This window comes from Mauremys reevesii, linkage group 1, assembly GCF_016161935.1.
Source record: "Mauremys reevesii isolate NIE-2019 linkage group 1, ASM1616193v1, whole genome shotgun sequence".
In the NCBI taxonomy this organism is placed as follows: Eukaryota; Metazoa; Chordata; order Testudines; family Geoemydidae; genus Mauremys; species Mauremys reevesii.
The window spans coordinates 21109293-21132733 of NC_052623.1; the positions used below are offsets into that span (position 1 = coordinate 21109293).

General features: G+C 47.1%; 1 protein-coding gene and 1 long non-coding RNA gene across 2 annotated transcripts in view; one reads left to right on the top strand and one right to left on the bottom strand.

The window, feature by feature from the left end:
- The window catches only part of AQP11 (aquaporin 11), a 29347-nt gene that overhangs the window by 5240 nt on the left and 666 nt on the right, over positions 1 to 23441 (top strand). Inside the window, exon 2 of the mRNA XM_039544974.1 lies at positions 21858 to 21974. Within this exon, the coding sequence (XP_039400908.1) occupies positions 21858 to 21974 (117 nt within the window). The remainder of the gene's footprint in view (positions 1 to 21857; positions 21975 to 23441) is intronic.
- Positions 323 to 23245, bottom strand: LOC120408269. Its single transcript, XR_005600577.1, has 4 exons — positions 23068 to 23245; positions 9963 to 10145; positions 7115 to 7239; positions 323 to 403 (listed from the first exon to the last, which is right to left on the bottom strand). It is a non-coding gene; the product is annotated as an uncharacterized LOC120408269 (long non-coding RNA).

Here is a 23441-nt window from a genome sequence, read left to right on the forward strand (position 1 = left end):
GAACATTAAGTTGTTCTAGCAGCTACAATATTATTAAGAGGAGGGGACAAAAGAAACCACAAGGTGAAAGAAGTAACAAAGGATGGAGGAGACAGGAGAACAGAGGGGAGAGGTGAGAGGGTTAAAAATCCCTGGATTGAGGATGTGGGACGGAAAGAGCAAAGAAAAAATTGAAGCAAACTTTTAGGGTGAGAATCATTCTTTGTTTCATTATCATTTCAGGTGACTCACTTCATTAAATTAGATCAATAGCCAAAAGAAGGTCAAAATATAATTTACCCCCTAAACAGTAGTTAAAATAGATCAAGCTAAATTGGGGAGCTCACCAGTTTTGGTGGATACCATTACAGGTCTGGACACTGTGAAGTAATGTAGTGCGGCATCATGTTGTGGGGATGAGTCACTGCAAGGAAAAGAGAATACTGTAAGGATGACAGGAAAAATGTCCAAAAGCAGACCTTTGGTCAGCAAAACAAAAGTGTAAAAGTATGTGTGTGCCTCTACCCAGCTACACATCTCTGCTTTTCCACACTTCCATTTTGACCATGACGGACAATCAGTTTTAATGTAAAAACAAATAAGAAGTGGGAGCTGGGGTACTTTCCCAGGAAAATTTTGTAATATATGATGCAGTCATACAATTTAGAAAATCAAGACATTTAAAGAGAAATTTTATGTTAAATCTATGTATTTATTTTTCCTGCCTCTTCCCATTAGGGGCTGCAAGGCACTTTCTCCTACTGCTGCTGCCACTTCAAGTTCCTTTGGCTTGTGAGTCCCCACTTCAAAGGAAGGGAGGACCTTTTGGGGGAGCAGTGGTCCCCCAAGAATAATTTCTCTTAGCTTTTAGTGGAGGAATGGGAGCTGTATTCCTGCACAATAGCTCCTACCCCTAAAATTGTTGAGTTCTTCCTTTGAAAAAGTTTGTAGGATAGAACATAGTATAAGAATGGCCATACAGGGTCAGACGAAAGGTCCATCTAGCTCAGTATCCTGTCTTCCAACAGTGGCCAATGCCAGGTGCCCCAGAGGGAATGAACAGAACAGGTAATCATCAAGTGATCCATCCTCTGTTGCCCATTCTCAGCTTCTGGCAACCAGAGGCTAGGGACACCATCCCTGCCCATCTTGGCTAATAGCCATTGATGGAACCATCCTCCATGAACTTACCTAGTTCTAGTCGTGGTCTTCACAACATCCTCTGGCAAAGAGTTCTACAGGTTGACTATGTGATGTGTGGAAAAAATACTTCCTTTTGTTTGTTTTAAACCTGCTGCCCTTACAGACAAGAATGAAATTAAAACCCTGCAAGTAAAAAAATTTCTGTACTTTTTGCATGATAAGCTAAGAACCCTGTTTAATGTTTTTAGAAAAGCTTTTGTATGTTGGAAAGTTTCATAACTCTTTTTCTGTGTATCTCTTTTTACATATCTCTTCCAGCTCCTCCTCTTTTCTTCCTTTTCTAAATATAAAAGTGCAGGGGGAAAAGTCTCATTTTCATGCCTGACCTGTTCTGGCCAATCTGAATCGTCCATTGTTCCTAATGAGCAGCCTAAACGTGTTGTATAATCTACAAAATAGCATCCTTCATTCTAGTAATATATTTACAAGAGTTCTATGTCTGCAGAGATGGCCATCTAATATTTAAGGGCCTGCCTTGTATTATTATGATGGCACAGGAAGGTAGGGAAGAGGCGAGTATATGCAGGTCATATGCTTCCCAACATCAGGATAGGATCTCTACTTAACACATGAAGTGGCATAGACTACTGGCTTGATGATGGAAACCAGAAGACAGCTAGCATACATGCTTTTTGACAGAATGGCAATGTTTTCCCAGTAGCACATTTCCTTCCGTCTTTACCACAAGCTGCAGTTTTCATTCCTAGAATTACACATTTTAAGACAGGATTTCACCCTCAGTGTCTAATTCAATGTTTCTTATTAAATACTGGTATAATCCTGAAATATTCATTACAAATACTTTGGCTCTGGAACATCAAACACTAAGATGTCAGAGCTGTTTGTCTTAGCCAAAGTAGATACTATGCTTGGTGATATAAAAACTTCACAGTGAAACATTAAACATTTTGATTAAATACTAAACAGAAAAAGTATTGTTTTTCCTCATGATCAGCAGTGATGTTGGTTTGTTGTCAGCAGATATTGGAAGATAAGGAAATAATACACTGCCATCACTTTAAATAGGCAATGTATGTGCAGCATTCAGCTGTGCATATGGGAGTTACAAAATCAAACCACCCCAGCTCACTGAATAACTAAGCTAGAAAAGATAGCCATGTTTTAAAGTTATAGAAATTAATATGAACTTCATTTTATATTGCCAAGCTATATTGTAGGCAATGCTCAAATAAGCCTTCATAGGAAAACGATAGCTCAGAGGATTGTCAATGGGTAAGGCTGCATTTTTGTCATGCAAGTCTAAGACTCCTTGATTGCCATATTTAAAAAAAAATGGTAATTTTTGACACTTGGGAATTTTGGCACGCAATAACAAACAGTTAAACCAGTTTCGCTGAGAGCTCAGGTATGTGGGCAGTGGAGCGCGGGGCATCTAACATATCTCTGCTAGGTTTTTGGTTTTTTCCCTGAAAAATTTCCCATTGGTGCAACTTCACCATTGGTATCAATGGTGGGACCACTAGAATAGACAAAGCTTCAAGCACCCACCACCATTTAAAAGTATGTTTACACAATACAAGGAAAAATGCTGATGGGCTGTCGTTATTTTGTCTTCGTTAGCACTCCCACCATTGTAATAATTTATGAGGTGCATTAGTATTTGCAACAGTTGGAATTTTTTAAAATCAGAAAACAGGCTAGTTTAGATGAGGCCTTAGGTAATGGGATCTCTAGCAACTATTTTATTTTGTTTGATTTATAATGACATTAAAAATGCATACATTTGCTATTTTGTTTTGAGTTTGTGGTGTGCCATTTTGAGGAAGATGGGTGAGTATAACAGATTCTATGATCTCTCTGGTTTTGGGTTTTTTAAGACGTCACAGAATTTACTTTGTGGTTTTTGAAGTGTCTGCAGTGGCTGAAGCAGAAAAGTGATGAAGAAATGGCAGCAGCAGGTCTATTCTGTCTGCCTTACTGCTCTGGTGCTACTACAGAACCGAACTGGAAGTACTGAGATAGCAGATATAAATAGTTTTACATAATTTTATTATAAAAAAAAAGTATTTTAAAATTAAAATAGTGCATCTGTGACTTTTGGCCTTCCCCTTTACTATCAATTTGTAACTTTTTTTACCCTTTATCCTCCATGACTTTCCATATAATTACCATGATAACCTATTAACCCCAATAAGGGGATGTAGTGCCTGTGGACTCTGCATGGCGAGTTTAGTTTAGCTCAGTTCAGATGTGACAGTAAATTGTTACCATCTGATAGTTTATGTGAAATAAGTTGGGTGGTCTCAGTCTCAGATGGTTCAGAGAAATGAGTGTACAGAGTGGTAAACAATACCAGCGACCCTTCAGACAACCAAAGGCACATTCAACTGTCATTCTGCTCCTGCTGAGCTTGTAGTTGAATGCTCCTTGGAGCTGTCAAGGTGGCTAGTGTATGGCTTCTTGAGCCAGGGGAACAAGGGATAGGCCAGGATCACGATAGGCATTTCAAAATTCCCAATGGTAATCTGCCGGGCAGGAAAGAAAGTTCATGCTTGCAGCTTCCTGAACAGTCCTGTGTTCTTAAAGATGCAAGCGTCATGCACCTTCTCAGACCAGCCCACACCGATGTCAGTAAAGAGTTCCCAGTGATCCACCAGAGCTTGCATAACCATAGAAAAGTAGTCCTTTCTGTGGGGTAGGTGGTCTGGTGCCAGAATAAGGATATGCATGCCATCTGTCACCCCACCACTGTTCAGGAACCTCATTGCTGGAAATCCATCCATTATATTCTGCACATTGCTGAGAGTCGATTAGCATAGCAGGAGTCGATTAATGGCCCTGAAAATGTGCATGATAGTGGTCCCTGTGGTGGTTTTCCCAACTCCAAATTGATTCCCAACTGAACAGTAGCAATTGACTGCGCTGTGGAAACTTGCAATGCCCGCCACTCACTTCTCAAACTGTCAGAGTTGCTCTCATTTTGGTGTCCCTGCGCTGGAGGGCTGGGGCAAGTTTGGCACACAGACACAGGAATGTGGCCTTGCTCATCCAAAAGTTCTGCAGCCACTGCTTGTCATCCCAGACCTGCATTACAATGTGAGTAAACCAGTCAGAGCTTGTTTCTCAATCCCAGAACCATCGCTGCATCATCTCCAGCTGCTCCAAGCACACTACCCACAACCTTGAATTGTTTTTTTTTCATCTCCAAGGAATCATCATCATAGCTTTCCTTGCGGCTCTGCAAATACTGCAAGATCATGCACCCTGTGTTTGTAATGCTCGTGACAATAGTTCAGTGCTGTGCGGGCTCCATTCTTCTGTCAGAGATGGTGGACAGCAAGGAGGGATGCACATTTGTGGGATTTTGAAAAGGCATGAAAATTATGGGATGGAGAACACTTCTTTATGGAAGTTGACTTGATGTTCCCAGTTACCCCTACATTACTTGTTTTGGCCTCATGAGGTATTGCAAAAACTCCAAAAAGACTGTGCTGGGTGGTGGTGAGTTGCACAGTGGGATACCTACCCCGGTGCACTGCACTCTGCATTGATACAAGCATTCCTGGTGAGTATGTGCACTGCCAACAAAAGGAGCCAAGAATGCACTCGCACAAGCGATGTACTAACTGCAGCGGCTGTATGCCAATGGAATTTAGGTTGACATAATTTTGTAGCGTAAACGTGGCCTCCGTCACCACCACCAGTCGGGAAGCATTATCACTAAGGCTGCCAATTTGTCATGGAGGTCACGGAAGTCACAGATTCCGTGACTTTTCAGGACCTCCGTGACTTCTGCAGCAGCCGGTGCAGCTGGCCCGGGCGCCACTGCACCCCAAGCAGCAGCAGGAGTTTGGGTGTGGGAGGGGGCTCAGGGCTGTGGGTTTGAGTGCGGGAGGGGTTGAGGGCTCTGGGCGGCACTTACCTGGGGTGGGGCTCCCGGACAATGGGAGCTGTGGAGCTGGCGCTTGGGGCAGAGGCAGCACGTAGAGCTGCCTGGCCATGCCTCTGCCTAGGAGCTGAGGGATATTGCTGCTTCCGGGGAGACATGGAGTCAGGTAGGGAGTCTGCCAGCCCTGCCAACCCTGCCGCCCAGCACCAATGGCACCCCCACTGCCACCTACCCCAAGCACCCGCAGCACCTCTGAGCTGACACCCCCACCCACCCAATATTTAGTCAGGGGTATATAGTACTAGTCATGGACAGGTCGCAGGCCATGAATTTTTGTTTACTGCCTGTGACCTGTCCATGACTTTTACTAAAATTACCCGTGACTAAAACGTAGCATTAATTATCACTCAAAACCATTGTGGAAGCAGAAAGGGATGTTTTAAGGTGTTTAGCACCAAGTAATTCACCAAAATTACTAAAAAAGTATAGTCTAGAGTAACAAAAAATGACAGGACAGATCTTAAAAATTGTCTTAAATGCCAGTTCAGGGATGTTACCCCCATTATTTTAGTGACAAGGGGTCTTTGCTTTGGGGGGCACAATGATGTAAGTCAAGCAGAATAATCACTTTTATTAATACAACTATTATTTAAAAAAAAGGAAAAGAAAAATAAGACAAAACAGAATAGAAGTAATAGTAAACAATAGCTATTTCAGGTACAATCTTTTCTGTATGGTACTCTGGAGAGCTTTCAGCAGAGATTACACATTAAGAGTGGGTCCTCTTTTGGTGGGGATATACCTCTAGGTAAGAGAACCAAATTGTTTTACTCCCAAAATTAGTAGCAAATATATTATAGTATATAGATGAGCAAAGGAATATTGTTTAAAGATTGGTGAATCCATTTGATTTATCCTGAGTAAACTGAACAGTTTATAAACTAAGTCCTGTTAAACAGAAGGAAGTATTTAAATTGGTAACTTAAAAGAAACCATTCAAGGAACAGTTTTCAGATAGTCAAATTAATGAATATTAAGAATCTTACATTTAAATTAAATCCCTCTCTTTCTGTTTGCCCAGGTTAGCATATCTCCTTTCTGGGAGTACAGTCTAAATCTGATGTGTAGCCCGAGAAGCTGTTAGCATTTTAATACCCTAGGACAATTATTAAATCTTAAAATTATTACATGAACAATTAAAATCTAAACTCTTGGTAGTAATTTTGCAAACTCCATCTCACAAATTATGTGATGTCATCGTGTTGCAGAAGCAGTGATGGATTGGAAGGTTGCTTCTTGATGCTGTGATGTGTGTGTGTGTGTGGGGGGGGGTCACATCCCCATCCCCCCTGATTTCTGCTAGGGTTTATATGCCCTGCCCTGAACCCTGCTGCATACCACCAGAACCTTTAAATTGTGCGCCTCTCCACACACACTATCAACAGTTGCTGTCTCTGGTGGCCGGATTAGCTGTTTTGTTGCTGTTTGTTTGTTTGCTTGTAGAGGTATTGTAACTCTTCAACTTTATGGTTATATTGTCTTTGTTTTAGTGGCAGGAAACTCTCAAGCCATCTTTAAGTTAAGAGATTTAACTCTTTTTCTTTATTCAGTCCATTTTCTGAACCATCCCTTCACTTCTAGCAGGATTTAATAGGAGCTGAAATTCAATTTTAGATGAGTGCCAACACTCTTTATTTTCTTACCCGAGTCTTTCAGCTCTGGTGGTGGGAGAGACAGGCTCACTATAGGATCCTGGTTAGTGTGGCCCCACTAGTAGAGGAGGAATACTCTTTTTCTGCCTCTCCTTCTGATTACAGTAGGGATGTATTTCCTGTCACTAGAGGCATAGATCTATGGGATCTAAGGAAGAACATGTGCCTTTATATCCACCCCTGTGGCTCCCTGTCTCTTATGCCTATAGTGTCCTATGTTGGCCCCAATGGGCCCCTTGAGGTATGCAGCAGGTGAGGAAACCTACCTCTACAGCCTTTTTTCCTCTCCTATGAAACTTCATAGAGCTTCCCAAGAGGGACAACTGGCATGGCATGATCAGAAGAAAAAGAAAGTGAGGAGGAAGAACACCTGCAATCGGAGAAGTACCCTCCTCTTCTTCACCAGACAAGGCAATAGTGCTCTTTCTGTTCAAACTGATGATTTCAATATGTTTCAGGAACTTCTGTGTCACATGGCAGATATGTCAGAAATCCCTGTGGAGGTAGTGCAGAAGAAATTGCATAAGCAATGAAAAATGCCTTTTTTTTTTTTAAGTCAAGGCTTTTTAAAAAAGTATTGATTTCAATGAACGTCTCTAGGAAATAGATATATTTCAAAATAAGAAATGTTCATTTTGGACTTTTGAAATTTCATTTAGGAATTTATTTTCATTTTTATATTTTTTTTACATTATTTCATAACATGTCAATAATAGCACAGCATAATATTCCTTTTTGAGCCCATCAGCGCTGCATTATCTTGGAGCTTCTCTTATTTAAATTTCACGTTGTGATACCAGTCGGTTAATCAGAATGGGATATCAGAAGGAGGTAACTACCAGCTGGGACAAAAAGCAGGAATCACTGCAGTCAGTGTAACATTCATACAAAGTAAGGGTTCTTTGTTCATGCTGATTTAGTCATCCAACGAAAATTAGAAGCAAGCTTTAAAAAACTTAACCCTGGGTAAAATCTGCAAAAACAACCCTCTCACACATGATCAAACACAGGCAGTTTAGCAGCATGAAAATTCTGGTTTGCAGATACCATTCTTCAGCAAAATAGCCACCACCAGAATACATATCAAAAGTTAAAAACAAAAAAGCAAATTATCCCCAGTATAACGCCACTGATGCAAGTGGTGTTACACTAATGATGAATTTAGCCTCCATAATGTACTTAATTTGAGAAATGCTGAGCATCTTCATTTCCATTTGAAGTCAATAGGAAGTGACAGTGCCTGGCATCTCTCAAGATCATCCCTATGTTTAGCCTAAGTGTTTAAAAAAAAAAAAGTGAAAAAAAAAAAGTGAAAAAAGTAATGCATAAGGCAAATTTGATATTTCCCTCCCCCCTGCCCATTATTGCCTAGCAATTACTTACTACAAGATAATGTACCTGGAAAGATACTGGAGCAAATTATTAAACAATCAATTTGTAAGCACCTGGAGGATAATAAGGTTATAAGGAATAGTCAGCATGGTTTCGTCAAGAACAAAACATGCCAAAGCAACTTAATTTCCTTCTTTGATAGGATTACTGACCCAATGCATAAGGGGGGAAGCAGTAGACGTGATATACCTTGATTTTAGTAAGACTTTTGAAACCTGACATTCTCATAAGCAAACTAGGTAAATGTGATCTAGATGAATTTACTATAAGGTGGGTGCACAACTGATTGAAAGATCATACTCAAAGAGTAGTTATCAATGGCTTGTTGTCAAACTGGGAGGGCATTTCTAGTGCGGTCCTGCAGCGGTCAGTCCTGGGTCCAGTACTATTTAACATTTTCATTAATGACTTGGATAATGGAGTAGAGAATATGCTTATAAAATTTGCAGATGACACCACGCTGGGAGGGGTTGCAAGCACTTTGAAAGACAGGCTTAAAATTAAAAATGACCTTGACAAATTGGAGAATTGGTCTGAATTCAGCCAGATGAAATTCAGTGAAGACAAGTGCAAAGTACTTCACTTAGGAAGAAAAAATCGAAGGCATAACAACAAAATGGGGAATAACTATCTAAGTAGTAAAATTGCTGAAAAGGATCTGGAGGTTAGAGCAGACCACAAACTGAGTATGAGTCATCAGTGTGATGCAGCTGTGAACAAGACTAATATGATTCTGAGGTGTATTAACAGGAGTGTTGTATGTAAGACACAGGAGGTAATTGCCATGCTTTACTTGACACTGGTGAGGCCCCAGCTGGAGTACTGTGTCCAGTTCTGGGCACCACAATTTAGGAAGGCTGTGGACAAACTGGAAAGAGTCCAGAGGTGAGCAACAAAAACGATAAAAGGTTTAGAAAACCTGACCCACGAGGAAAGGTTAAAAAAACTGGGCATGTTTAGTCTTGAGAAAAGACGACTGAGGGGTGACCTGATAAGTCTTCCAGTATATTAAGGGCTGTTATAAATGGGATGGTGATCAATTGTTCTCCATGTCCACTGAAAGTAAGACAAGAAGTAATGGGCTTAATTTGCAGAAAGGGAGATTTAGGTTAGATATTAGGAAAAGTTTTCTAACTATAATGGTAGTTAAACTCTGGAATAGGCTTCCAAGGGATGTTGTGGAGCCCCCATCATTGGAAGCTTTTAAAAACAAATGGGGCAAACACCTTTCAGGGATGGTCTAGGTTTACTTGATCCTGCCACAGTACAGGGGGCTGGACTTGATGACTTCTCAAGGTCCCTTCCAGCCCTATGATTCTGTGATTCTATGAATGTTAAAAATTCCATTAAAAAGTTATTGTTAGCCTAACATTAAAATTGTGATCCCTGTTTTCGTGTTCTATTATCATTTGGTGTGGGGTGTCATGTGCAGTCCGGGCATTGTGTTTCAGATTTCATAGAAGCTTAAAGTGATGGCTTATTACACTGAATTCCCATGGTACAGAGGTCAGAATCTCTCAATCTATAGTCTGTAACCTTTGGAATTTGCTCTCTTTGGGCATTTGGCCAAGGTTTTTAGGGTAGTCTACAGGGAAAGATGCAAAGTACATTTATATGCTTCAGCTTCGGGTTTATTGTTTGGGGGTTGGACAGTAACAGCAGTAGTAAGGTTTTTTTTTTTAATTTACCTCACTGTAGGTTATGTATGCAATTACGTTTATTAACTTTTGTAAAGTAACACCTACTTGCTAAGGCAAAAGGTTTCATCATAAATTATTAAGTAAATGGAAAAAAAATAGAATAAAATTAGTCTTTTAATAAATTACCTCCATTGAACAGCAATTAGAAATGAAGGTTACTTGTAACTGAAGTTCTTCAGTATGCATGCTGCATTTCACACTCCTGGGATGTGCTGATGCAGTGTAGCTACAGTAATGGAACCTTCCAGTAGCAGTGCATCTTAGGAGCACTTTGGTCTTCTCCTTTCTCCTCCTGACTGAAAGTGCGCGCTGGAGCAGAATACCAAGTAATGATACAGTTAGGACTCCACAGAAGCAGGGAAGGCAGACAGGGAGTGGAAATATGCAGAGTGTATATCAAAGAACTCCAGTTACAAATAACCAACCTACTTTTCTTCTTAGAGTGCCCTTTGCATATTTCCACCCTTGGGAAAGTTTGGAAAGCAGTACAGTAACTCCTTGCTTAACATTGTAGTTATGTTCCTGAAAAACACTACTTTAAGTGAAACAATGTTAAGTGAATCCAATTTCCCCAAAAGAATTAATGTAAATGTGGGGGTTAGGTTCTAGGGAACACACTATAAGTTTTAAACAAACAATTTAATACTGTACACAGCAATGATGATTGTGAAGCTTGGTTGAGGTGGTGAAGTCAGAGGGTGGCAGAGGTCGGGATATTTCCCAAGGAGTGCCTTACTGCTAAATGATGATCTAGCACTCAGCTGAGCACTCAAGGGTTAATATGTTGTTAATGTAGCCTTACTCTACAAGGCAACAGGAATGGAGGGAGGAGACACAGCACGGCAGAGAGAGACACACACCATGTGTGTCTGTGTGTGTGAGAGAGAGAATGAGAGTGAGAGAGAGAAACAAATATACTGAATGTGTGTGAGGGAGAGACAGAGACATACACCGCGTGTGTGCGAGAGAGACGTGCATTGCCCCTTTAAGTACATTGACCCCACTCTTAAGTACACTGCCTTTTTAAGTAGATCAGCAAGTTGAGACAGCAGCTGCTGCCAGCAAGCTCCCTCTGTCCTGAGCCCTGTCATGTCTCCTCCCTCTCCCCCCCACGGCTCTGTGGAGATGGGGTAAAGGAGTGGGGGTGGGGAGGAGGACACCCTGACATTAACACCTCTCTTTTCCCACCTGTCACTGCACAGCAAGCAGGAGGCTCCTGGAAGCAGCTCCAAGGCAGAGGGCAGGAGTAGCACACCGCAGTGGAAGGAGGGACAGCTGAACTGCCTGGCAATTGATAGCCTGCTGGGCGGCTGCCGCACAGGGAAATTAGGGGCACTGCTGGTCCACCTCGTTCCAAGCCCCCACCAGCTAGCTCCAACGGGCTGCTCTTTCTGCAAGCAATGGATAAAGCAGGCAGCTGCCAAACAACATTATAAGGGAGCATTGTGCAACTTTAAACGGGCATGTTCTCTAATTGATCAGCAACATAACAATGTTAACCAGAACGACGTTAAGTGAGGAGTTACTGTACCTCAGTAAAGGAGGGACAAGTCCTAATTGAACAATGATTGAAATACTGACCTGCCAAAATGAGCATTAGACCTGGATTCTAAATCTAGTGCATCAGTGACTGGTAAAAGCATGGATTGTTCTCCACATAGAGGTCTTGCAAATTTCAACAATGGAAATGTGCTTGAAAAATGTTGTAGACATAGCCATTCCTCTAGTACTATGAGCTCTAACAGGACCTGGAGAGGAAAGCAAAGCTTTCCTAAAACATTCCTCAATACAGAGTCTGACCCATCCAGATAATGATTGAGCTGAAATGGCCTACCCTTTGAAAAACCGGTATAAGGAGATAAACAACCTGGGAGAAGATCTGAAGTCTTTAGTTATATCCAGGTAATATGAGAGTATTCTTTTTTCATCTCAAGGAATGTAATCTAGCATCTTCCTTATCTATATTAGGTTTTGGAAAAAATAAGGGTAAGCTAATACATTGATTCTTCTTTGAGTAGTGTCCCTATAAACGCTTGTCACGGACTTCCCCAGGGTGCAGCCTGGAACTGGGGTACCGCTGAGTCCTCTAGCATACCAGTCTGGGCCCCCTCTCATACTGTGAGGCTGTGACAAGCTGCAATCCTCTAAGTCTTGCACTTACATAGGCATACATAAGCAGGGACACACCCAGCTACAGTTACAAGAATGCTTCTCCTAGCCACTCATGAACTAACAACAGAGGGGCTCCGGCCAGTTTCCCCCATCCTAGGACCCCAGAGCTGTACTGTCTTTCCCTGGTCAGAAGCCTGACCAGTGCAAGTTATTACCCAATCTGCCCCTCCCTCAATGTGGAGAAGACAAAGCACCAGCCCCTGTTCCTGAGCAAATTTCCCTTTCACTTCAAACAACACACTGTTACAGGTAAAAAATATAAAACAGAGTTATTAACTACAGATAGTTTTTAAATGATTATAAGTAATAGCATTCAGATCAAAGTAGATTACCTAACATGCAAAACAAAACCACAATCTGTTCTATAAACTAGACAGGATTTTAATCAAGCAGTGTCTCACTCTGATGGTACAAACAGTTAACCAATCTTTCCTCTTTCCCTCCTAGGACCACCTTCCCCTGTTCAGTCTTTGTTCCTCAGGTGTTTCCAGGTGTTGAGTTGTGGGGGGAGTGAGGCCAAGTGATATCACTTCCCCATTTTATAGCTTCTTTCATGTGGAGGGAACTTCATTGTTCCAAGCAAATTCCCCACTCCCCAGCAAAATTTGTGGGAAAAGCACAGGCACAAGATGGAGTCCAGTATCACATGATCTAGTCACATGCCCTTGCATATTTCAATGAGTCATAGCAGGGGCCGAAATAGTTGTGGGTGAGGACAAAGTCACAAACCTTTTCATGTTCTCTGTATGTATAAAAATCTTCTTGCTATATGTTCCAGTCTATGTATCCGATGAAGTGGGCTGTAGCCCACGAAAGCTTATGTTCAAATAAATTTGTTAGTATCTTAGGGATGTGGACTGAAGAAACAAGCTCTGGACCCCTCTCACAAATCATCTAAGAGAGAGGAAGAAGTCCCCTTACTGAGCCCAAAAATAGCTGTAAGCGATCACCATCTTGCTCAGTATCTTCAGCACTCAGATCATCTCAGTCTGGAACCTATGCCTCACGAAGACCGATGGCAACTGGTATTGCTGACAGGCCCACGGACCTGATGGGCACAGGCACCAGGTCATGGGTACCAAAGGACAAGAGTAAGCACTCTAAAAAGATGCTCTTTATATGTGAGTCCATTTCTGAGCTGCCAGCGCCAGCTCACCTGGCACCACCATTGATGCCAGGATGATCAGTACTGGCAGAATCCCACCATTCCAGTGACCTCCACATGCTGGATGCACCTGAGTCCCCACTCCTTGGTACTGAGACCTTTACACTGAGCCTCTACCAAGCACGGGAAGTATCCCCGCTGCCATGCCATGTCCCTCTGCTCTCTAGAGAGGGTTCAGACAGTGAGCCCAATACCCACAGATGACCCCATCGCCAACATCTTGGTATAGCCACTCATAGGCGTCACTGCCAGGCTGTATGCCACCCCAGTGGCCATACTGAGACTCTCTCAAGCTTCAAGCTTTGCCTGAGAATCCTCTAGGTATGCCCTCTCAGCCGCAGCATCCAGGGCTTTGGAACCACCTCAAGACATAGAGGAAAAGACGGTTACTCACCTGTAGTAACTGGTGTTCTTCGAGATGTGTTGCTCCTATCCATTCCATGTAGGTGTGCGCGCCGCGCGTGCACGGCTCTCCGGAACATTTTTACCCTAGCAACTCCGGCGGGCCGGCTGGCGCCCCCTGGAGTGGCGCCGCCATGGCGCCCATTATATACCTCAGCCGGCCCGACCGCTCCTCAGTTCCTTCTTGCCGGCTATTCCGACAGTGGGGAAGGAGGGCGGGTCTGGAATGGATAGGAGCAACACATCTCGAAGAACACCAGTTACTACAGGTGAGTAACCGTCTTTTCTTCTTCGAGTGATTGCTCCTATGCATTCCATGTAGGTGATTCCCAAGCCTTACCTAGGCGGTGGGGTCGGAATGAGACGTGGCAGAGTGTAGCACCGCAGAGCCGAAGGCTGCGTCGTCTCGAGACTGCTGTACCAACGCATAGTGGGAAGCGAAGGTGTGGACTGAAGACCAGGTGGCTGCTCTACAAATGTCCTGGATGGGAACATGGGCCAGGAAGGCGGCTGACGAGGCGTGCGCCCTCGTCGAGTGCGCGGTGAGGCGGCACGGGGGGACGCGAGCAAGCTCGTAGCACGCTCGTATGCAGGACGTCACCCAGGATGAAATCCGTTGTGAGGAAACCGGCTCGCCTTTCATGCGCTCAGCAATTGCCACAAAGAGCTGGGAGGAACGCCGGAAGGACTTTGTCCGGTCGATGTAAAAGGCGAGGGCCCTACGGACGTCCAGGGTGTGGAGCTGCTGTTCACGAGGTGAGGCGTGCGGCTTTGGAAAGAAAACCGGGAGGAAGATCTCCTGATTAAGATGGAAGGCCGACACCACCTTGGGGAGGAAGGCCGGATGTGGTCGAAGCTGCACTTTGTCCCCGTGGAAGACGGTATATGGGGGACCTGCTGTCAGGGCGCGGAGTTCGGAGACTCGTCTGGCGGATGTGATTGCCACGAGGAAGGCCGTCTTCCAGGTGAGATGGAGCAGAGAGCACGTGGCCAGGGGCTCGAAGGGTGGGCGCATCAGCTGGGTGAGAACCAGGTTCAGATCCCAAGTCGGAGCAGGCGGACGCACCTGAGGGTAGAGACGGTCTAACCCCTTGAGGAAGCGGGCAACCATTGGGTTGGAAAAGACGGAGCGACCATCTATAGCGGGCCGAAAGGCCGACAGTGCCGCCAGGTGCACCTTCAGGGACGAGATCGCAAGACCTTGGCCTTTCAGGTACCAGAGGTAATCGAGGACCGTCTGGATAGGGGTCGAGAAGGGGTTAAGACCTCGCTGATCGCACCAAAGCGCAAAGCGTTTCCACTTCGCGAGGTAGGTAGAGCGTGTCGAGGGTTTCCTGCTTTCAAGCAGAACTTGCTGCACCGCCGCCGAACAACCCCTCTCTGCGTCGGTCAACCACTCAGGAACCAGGCTGTAAGATGCAGCGACTGCAGGTTCGGGTGACAAAGCCTGCCGAGGTCCTGAGAGATGAGGTCCGGCCATAACGGCAGGGGAATGGGATCCCGAGTCGAGAGCTCGAGGAGCAGGGTATACCAGTGCTGCCTCGGCCAGGCCGGAGCGACGAGTATGACGCGGGCCTTGTCCCTCCGCAGCTTGAGTAGTACTCGGTGGACAAGCGGGACCGGAGGAGCAGCGTATAGGAGGACCCGTCCAGGGCATGAGGAACGATCGGAGATGGAGTCCGGAGCCCGACCCTGGTACGAACAGAACCTGTGGCACTTCCTGTTGGTCCTGGAGGCAAACAGGTCTATTTGGGGAAATCCCCACCTCCGGAAGATGGTGTGAGCCACATCGGGGCGAAGGGACCACTCGTGGGAGGCGAAGGACCTGCTCAGACGGTCGGCCAGCGTGTTCTGCACTCCTGGTAGAAAGAACGCTTCAAGGCGAATCGAGTGGGTCACGCACAGGTCCCATAGGAGCATCGCCTCCTTGCACAGCGGGGAGGATCGGGCCCCGCCCTGCTTGTTCAGATAGAACATGGCCGCCGTGTTGTCCGTGTATACCGCTACGCAGCGGTCCCGGAGGTGTGCTAGAAAGGCGAGACAAGCCAAGCGGATCGCTCTCAACTCCCGTACGTTGATGTGGAGGGAGAGTTCCTGGGTCGACCAGAGACCCTGGGTGTGCAGGTCTCCCATGTGAGCCCCCCATCCGAGCGCCGAAGCGTCTGTGGTCAGGGTGACCGACGGGCGAGGGGGGCGGAACGGAACCCCTGCGCAGACCACCTCCGGATGCAGCCACCAGGTGAGCGTCTGGAGAGTGGGGTCCGAGACCGTGACCACCATATCTATAGGGTCTCGGTGGGGGCGGTACACCGATGACAGCCACATCTGGAACGGACGAAGCCTCAGCCTCGCGTTCGCGGTCACAAAGGTGCACGCCGCCATGTGACCCAGCAGGCGGAGGCAGGACCGTACCGTCGTGGAAGGGAAGGCCTGCAGGGCCCGGATGAGCGAGACCATCGTCTCGTGTCGAGGACGAGGGAGGCAGGCTCTGGCGAGGTTGGAGTCGAGGACCGCTCCTATGAACTCCAGGCGCTGTGCCGGAACTAATTGGGACTTCTCGGCGTTGACGAGGAGGCCGAGAGACCGGAACAGGTGCAGTATCTCTGACACCTGAGCTGCCACCAACTCTTGAGAGCGACCACGAATCAGCCAGTCGTCGAGATATGGGTACACGTGGATTCTGCGACGACGGAGAGCTGCGGCCACGACCGCCATGCACTTGGTGAATACCCTCGGGGCAGTGGAGAGGCCGAAGGGTAACACCGCAAACTGGTAGTGGGCCTCGTTGACCATGAAGCGCAGGTAGCGTCTGTGGGGGGGGTAAATTGCCACATGAAAGTAAGCATCCTTCATGTCGAGGGCGGCAAACCAGTCTCCCGGATCCAAGGAAGGGATAATGGTCCCCAAGGTTACCATCCGAAACTTGAGCTTGCAGAGGTATTTGTTCAGCTCCCGGAGGTCTAAGATGGGACGAAGACCTCCTTTCGCCTTGGGGATGAGGAAATATCTGGAGTAGAATCCCCTGCCCCGCCTGCATGGAGGCACCTCCTCGATGGCACCCACGCTCAACAGAGACTGGACCTCCTGTAAGAGGACCTGCTCGTGAGAGGGGTCCCTGAAGAGGGACGGGGAAGGTGGGTGGGAGGGAGGGGGCGAAATAAACTGTAGGCGGTAGCCGTGCTGGACGGTGCTGAGGACCCAGCTGTCCGATGTTATAGCAGACCACGCCGGAAGGAAGCGGGAAAGGCGACTTGAAAACAAAAGGGATGGATCCTGGGGGGAGAGTGGTGGGCCGTCCTCGGGCGTCCCATCAAAAGGCCGGCTTCTGAGCCTGCGGAGCCTTGGACGAGCTCTGAGCCTGGTTGCGCCGTCCCCCCGACGGTCTACGGCGGAAGGGGGCCGTGCGGCGATTGTTAAACGGCCGAGTCCTGGCCTGGTTGAAGGGTCGGTAGGGCTGCTGACGGAACGAACGCCTCTGCGTGGCCGGCGTGTGCATGCCCAGCGTCCGTATTGCAACCCTCCCGTCCTTTAGGGTCTGAATTCTGGCGTCCGTTTTCTCAGAAAACAGTCCCTGCATGTCAAACGGGAGGTCCTGGAGGGTGTACTGGACCTCAGGTGGGAGGGTGGAAGACTGCAGCCACGCAATGCGGCGCATCGTCACTCCGGATGCCACCGTTCTAGCCCCTGAGTCCGCTGCGTCCACGGCCGCTTTAATCAGGGTTCTGGAGGTTAACTTGCCCTCTTCCAGCAGCGCCGAGAATTCGGGGCGGGAGTCCTGAGGGGTCAGCTCCTTGAATTTTGCGAGGCACCCCAAGATATTAAACGCATATCTGGACAATAGGGCCATCTGGTTGGCGATGCGGAGTTGGAGACCTCCCGCCGAATAAATCTTACGCCCTAATAAGTCCATGCGCCGGGCCTCTTTGGACTTCGGCGCAGCGGCAGGTTGTCCGTGACGCTCGCGGTCATTGACTGACTGGACCACCAGCGAGTCCGGGGTGGGGTGTATATACAGGTATTCGTACCCCTTGGGCGGGACGGAATATTTTCTTTCCACGCCGCGCGCCGTGGGGGTGACGGAGGAAGGTGACTGCCAGATAGTGGCATTGTTCTTTTGGATGGTGCGGATAAACGGGAGCGCCACTCTGACGGGGGCCTCGTCTCCCACGACATCCGTAATAGGGTCATCGACCTCTTGGACCTCCTCGATGGGCAAATTAATGGCTTTTGCCACCCTTCGGAGAAGGTCCTGGTGTGCCCTGAGGTCAATAGGCGGGGGCTCCGATGGCGACGCCGATGGCGACGCCCCTGCCACCGCCTCATCGGGAGAGGAGGACGAGGAGTGGCCCGGCAGCACCTCTTCCTGTTGTTGTTCCACCGCCTGGCGATCTGGTGGCAGTGAGTCCTGCCCTAAAGGTGGGCCGTGGGCGTCGGCTTGTGTCGGTGGAGACGGGGGGGGTCTACTGATGGTGGCCACCGGCACCGACCGCGCCGAGCCCGGCTGCCTGGGTGGCAGGGGAGGCCCCTGCTCATATTGCGCCCAGGGTACCCAATGCCCCCAATACTGGGGTCCATGGTCCGGTGGAATCGACCCGGCTCTGAAGTCCACCGCACTGCCCTGAGGGGAGGCAACGGAGGGTTCCCTTGAAGGCCAGGGTGGAGCAGTGGCGGTGCCTGGGCGGGCATCCAGCGCCGGCGTGAGACGAGCCTCCGGTGCCGAAGGTCGGTGCCGGCCGTCTCGGGAGGCAAGTGGCGAGCGGGACCTTCGCTCCGCACGGTGCCGGGAGCTGGACCGACGGCGCCGGGAGCTAGATCTCCGGTGCCGGGAAGGGGATCGACGGCGCCGGGAGCTCGACCTGCGGCGGCGGGAGCTCGACCGGCGGCGCCGGGAGCTCGACCGGTGGTGCCGGGAACCGGACCTTGATCGCGATCTGCGGCGCCTTGAACGGCTGCGCGAGTCCCGATGATGTCCGCGGTGCCTGGACGCGGACCTGCTGCGGTGCCGGTGACTTCTCGACCGGGACCTGGAGCGCCGCCGGGAGTACGACCGGCCCCGCGATGGAGAGCGGTGCCGGGACTGCGACCGGTGCCGAGACGCTGAGTGGCGTCGCGATGTTGATCTCCGGCGGGATGGGGAGCGGTGCGGCGGTGACCGTCTCCGCGAGAGGGACCGGGATCGAGTCCGGATCCTGGAGCCGCGGTCGCCTCGGTCGCCCGGGGATGGAGGACGCATCATCGCTGGCTTGCCGAGGGACTTAAGTGTCCGCACCGTTGGTGCCGGCGGCTGATAGGACGGAGCCGTCGCCAGGTCGATTAGCTCCCTCGCCGTCGCGAACGCCTCAGGCGTCGACGGGATCCTCAGCTCCTCCTCGGTGGGCACCGGGGAGCTGGGCGGTGCCGGACTCGACGGGCCTTGCGGCGCCGGAGTCAACGGCCCGGTGCACTTTGCGTGCACTGCCTCAGCCTGCACCGTTTTCGTCGGAGGCGGCTGGGCTAACGGCTTCCGCTGCTGTTTCGCAGTGGCCGTCTTCGGCACCTTGTGCTTCCTCCCCGGGGAGAGGGAGCGGTGCCGGGTCTTCGGTGCCGGCTCGGTACCGGAGCGGCTCGGTGCTGCCGGTGCGCTGCTCGTCGAGGGAGGCTTCGGCGCCGATGGAGCTGGCGCCGGAGGTTGGAGCGCAGACTCCATCAGCAAGTGCTTCAGCCGAGAGTCCCGCTCTTTCCTCGTACGAGGCTTAAAGGCCACACAAATAGGGCACTTATCTGGCCTATGCGACTCTCCGAGGCAGCGGAGGCAGGAGTCGTGCGGGTCGCTGACCGGCATGGGCCGCTGGCAAGCCGCGCAGGGCTTGAATCCCGGTGCTCCGGGCATAAGCCCGCACCGGGGCGGAAGAAGAGGGGTAAGCCCTCTAATTCCCTAACTACTAACTCTATACACTATATATATATACAACTATAACAAGAACTTAACTAACTACTAACACTATATACACTAGAACTATGGAGAAACACTAGGGTTGTGGAGGTAAGGGAGCACTCCACTGTTCCAACTGGCCGTCACGGGCGGGAAGAAGGAACTGAGGAGCGGTCGGGCCGGCTGAGGTATATAATGGGCGCCATGGCGGCGCCACTCCAGGGGGCGCCAGCCGGCCCGCCGGAGTTGCTAGGGTAAAAATGTTCCGGAGAGCCGTGCACGCGCGGCGCGCACACCTACATGGAATGCATAGGAGCAATCACTCGAAGAAGAACAGGAAGCCAACACTGAGGAGGAAGAGACACCAAGGACCATATCCTCCTCTTCTCCAGACAAAGCCATCATGCCTCCCCCAACATCTTTGGGCAGATGACTTTCATCTCATCCAGGAACTGCCAAAGAGGGTGGCAGACACCCTCCTGATACCACTAGAGGAAGTTAAGGACACCCACCATCAGCTTTTTGACATCCAGTCTTCCTGTTCCAACGTTGGAATGATAGTTGATAAGGTGACCATCTTGAATTTTTGAGCCTTGACAAACTTGATAAGTCCTAGAGATTGTTCGAACCAGGTAATCCATTCATTTTACCTCCCTATCCATACCACAACATTCTTCCCCTTCCCTCTTCAGGGATCCTTCTCACGAGAATTTGCTATGACAAGAGCTAGATTGCCTCCTCCTGTTAGGAGCTATAGAACCAGCTCCTTGACATCTACGAGACAAGGGTTCTACTCTCGTTATTTCCTAATACCCAAAAGGACGAGAGGTTGGAGACCCATACTCAGAGCTCTCAACAAGTTTGTCAAGGCTCAAAAATTCAAGATGGTCACCTTATTGATGATCATTCCAGCACTGGAACAGGGAGACTGGTTTTTGGCCCTCGACCTCCAGGATGCCTATTTTCACATCTCGATTATACCTGCTCATAGACCATGTCTCAGATTCACTCTGGGACACGACCATTAACAATACAGAGTGCTCCTGTTCGGGCTATCATTGGCCCTGAGAGTATTTTCCAAGGTTCTCTCAGTGGTAGCTATTCATCTGTGCTCTCAAGGGATAGTGATCTGCTAGGCAGGAAGAAAGGAAAGACTGCCAGAAACTGCACATTTTTTGAAGCCGTGCTTCACTTTGACCTCTGTCATGATCAGTAAGTTAACTGTTGTTTTAATGTTTAATTTAATTTTCTTACTAAGTATAATTATACTAACTACTACAACACTGCAACTAACATATTTTATTTATTCTTAGACGATTGCACTAATTACAGAGACAAACAGCTCTAAGGTGGCCTAATGTTGTGGCAGTTGGAAGGAACTGAGGTGGCAATGGCACCCATGATCTTCCTGTAGCCACACCTCCCTAACTGCTGGCATAGGATCTGAGGATGGGAGGGGAGGGGCAAGGCACTTCTAACAGGCCACAGCTACCCACAGTACAATGCTCCGGAAGTCGACGCTAGCCTTGGTACTGTGGACGCAGTCCGCCGACTTAATGCACTTACAGCATTTTGTGTGGGGACACACACAATTGACTGTATAAAAACGATTTCTAAAAAAAATGACTTCTGTAAATTTACCCTAATTTCGTAGTGCAGACCTAGCCTGAGAATGCAAAATCTATTTCAAGAACATTTTGTAGTTCATTTATTTTGGCAGGTAAATTAAATAATTGTGTGAAAAAATTGTGTGGTTTGTAAAAACAACCATGAAATATCCAAATGTTAAGAAATTGAGACTTTTCAGCCAGTGTGGATGGTAGTATTGTCAATAGTGACAGAAAATGAAGGGGAAGAGGAAAGGTAAGGAGTTCAGTTTGGACCATGTTAAGCTTCAGTCAATGGTGAAACATATAGGAGGAGAGAGGCTGAGATGCAACTACTACAGAAGGTTTCACTGTTCTAGTTGCACCAAGTCAGCACATCCCAAGAGACTGACTGTGCAGGGGGCACTCACAGAAGAACTGATACTATATAGTACCAAGGACAGTCACAGAGATAGGGCTTATCACTATCTACATTGGAAACTCAGATGTTGTCAGAAGGGGGCTGAGTTATAGCCTGTGTTAGAGCATGTTTATTTAAAACTTGTTTTAAAAAACAGTTCTGCCCAGTTCACCTGACCAGACAAACCAAATCAGAATTAAACTGTATTTAAAATCAGTTCTGCTAGTGCTGTTTATTTCCAGTGTAACAAAACACACATTTAATGTAGTATCATGGATTAACATTTGTGTCTCTATATTTCCGCTCAAAGAAATACAAGTCAAGAGAGATGGTTTAGTTTAATTTTGTTTAAAACTTATTGCAGGAGGAAACCTCACTGGAGCAATATTTAACCCAGCATTGGCCTTTTCATTACATGCAAGTTGTTTCCATGACAAATTCTGGGATTATTCACTAGTGTATTGGATGGCACCTTCCTTAGGTAAGTGCCTTTATGCTTTTTTGCACTTGAAAAAACATATTGTAACAACATGTGATTCAGGGAAAGAAATCACTGTCCTTTATTTTCACAATCTACTAGTTTTTCATTTCAAATTGAATCCAATAAGCTACATTAATGCAATGTTAAGGTTAGAACTTGATTCAAGTCAGAACATTCAAAGTTATGGTTCCCAGAGGAATCATAATTTGTCCTTCTTGCATATATAGAGTTTTTAATCTCATGCCATATAGTAATAGTACATATGACTTAGGTGGATGAGATTGTATCTTTCATTGAACCAACTTCTGTTGGTGAAAGAGACAAGCGTGAGCTGTGTGTCAGCTTAAAAGCTTGTCTCTTGCATCAACAGAAGTTGAATAAAAGATATTATCTTGCACATCTGACATACATATGATTTAGTAAGGTTTGCTGTAGGGAACATAACTTTGAATTGTCTGACAGATTTATATCTCAGCCTTACTGTCATATTAACTTAGCTGTTGGAATTATTATTATTTTGGGGGATTCTTTTCTTTCTTATAAGAAAAAGTGAGGTATCATTTTCTTTGACTATGTGATCATTAATGTATACATTTAAAGTCTGTATGCTTGCAGGGTGCTTTGAAAGGAACAATGGCAAAATTCCAAATTGGTGTGCAATACAGGCAGATCCATTTTAACTGGTCAGTTTTAAACTGACACACCTTATCTACTTGGCTCTGCCAGAATGATATTCCAATCTGATATAGCTGTCTTCCATTTGGTCCTGGTGCCTCAGTTTTAAAATTCTAGTGGTTTGAGATGTGCAACATACTGTAGGACTGTACAGGTTCTAGCAAACGATCAGCCACATGTGCTGGGTTCTGGCAGATCCTAAAAGGGAGGGTGAGCTGTGAAAGTGAAAAAATAGCCTGAGAGAATTTGAAAATGGAGAGAAATTGGTCAGCTTGTATCCATCCAGTTAGATTCTGTACTGCTTAATTACAACACACACAAAAACTAAGAAAGCTGGATTTTTCTTAAGTATTGGGCTAACTGCTGAAAATAACAAGAATAGGAGAACACCCAGTGTGTTATTAATGTGAAAATGTACCTTTTCCTCCTCCTCATTAAAGTCCAGACTTGGCAGCTTCCACTCCAGGAAATCTAAACGTGCTCTACTTTGGTGATGTCACAGCTGTCATGGAACCCCACTGGAGGCTAGAACTAGCCTGTAGTGGTAAGATGTCATTTTTAAGTACAAAATGAGAATATTAAAAAAGCAACTTAGCAAAATCGCACAAGACAGTACCTCATTTTTAAAAAGCCCTGTTAAGGTAATCTACTTCTACATGTCAGTCCTTGCCTCCCCCACGGATCCAATGTGACATCACTAGCTTTGAAAAGAAGCTGGCAAGTCCAAGTATGGAAAACTGGATGAGGATGTGTGTGGAGGCAGAGTAAATGAAGTCAGTGTGCTGAATGCTC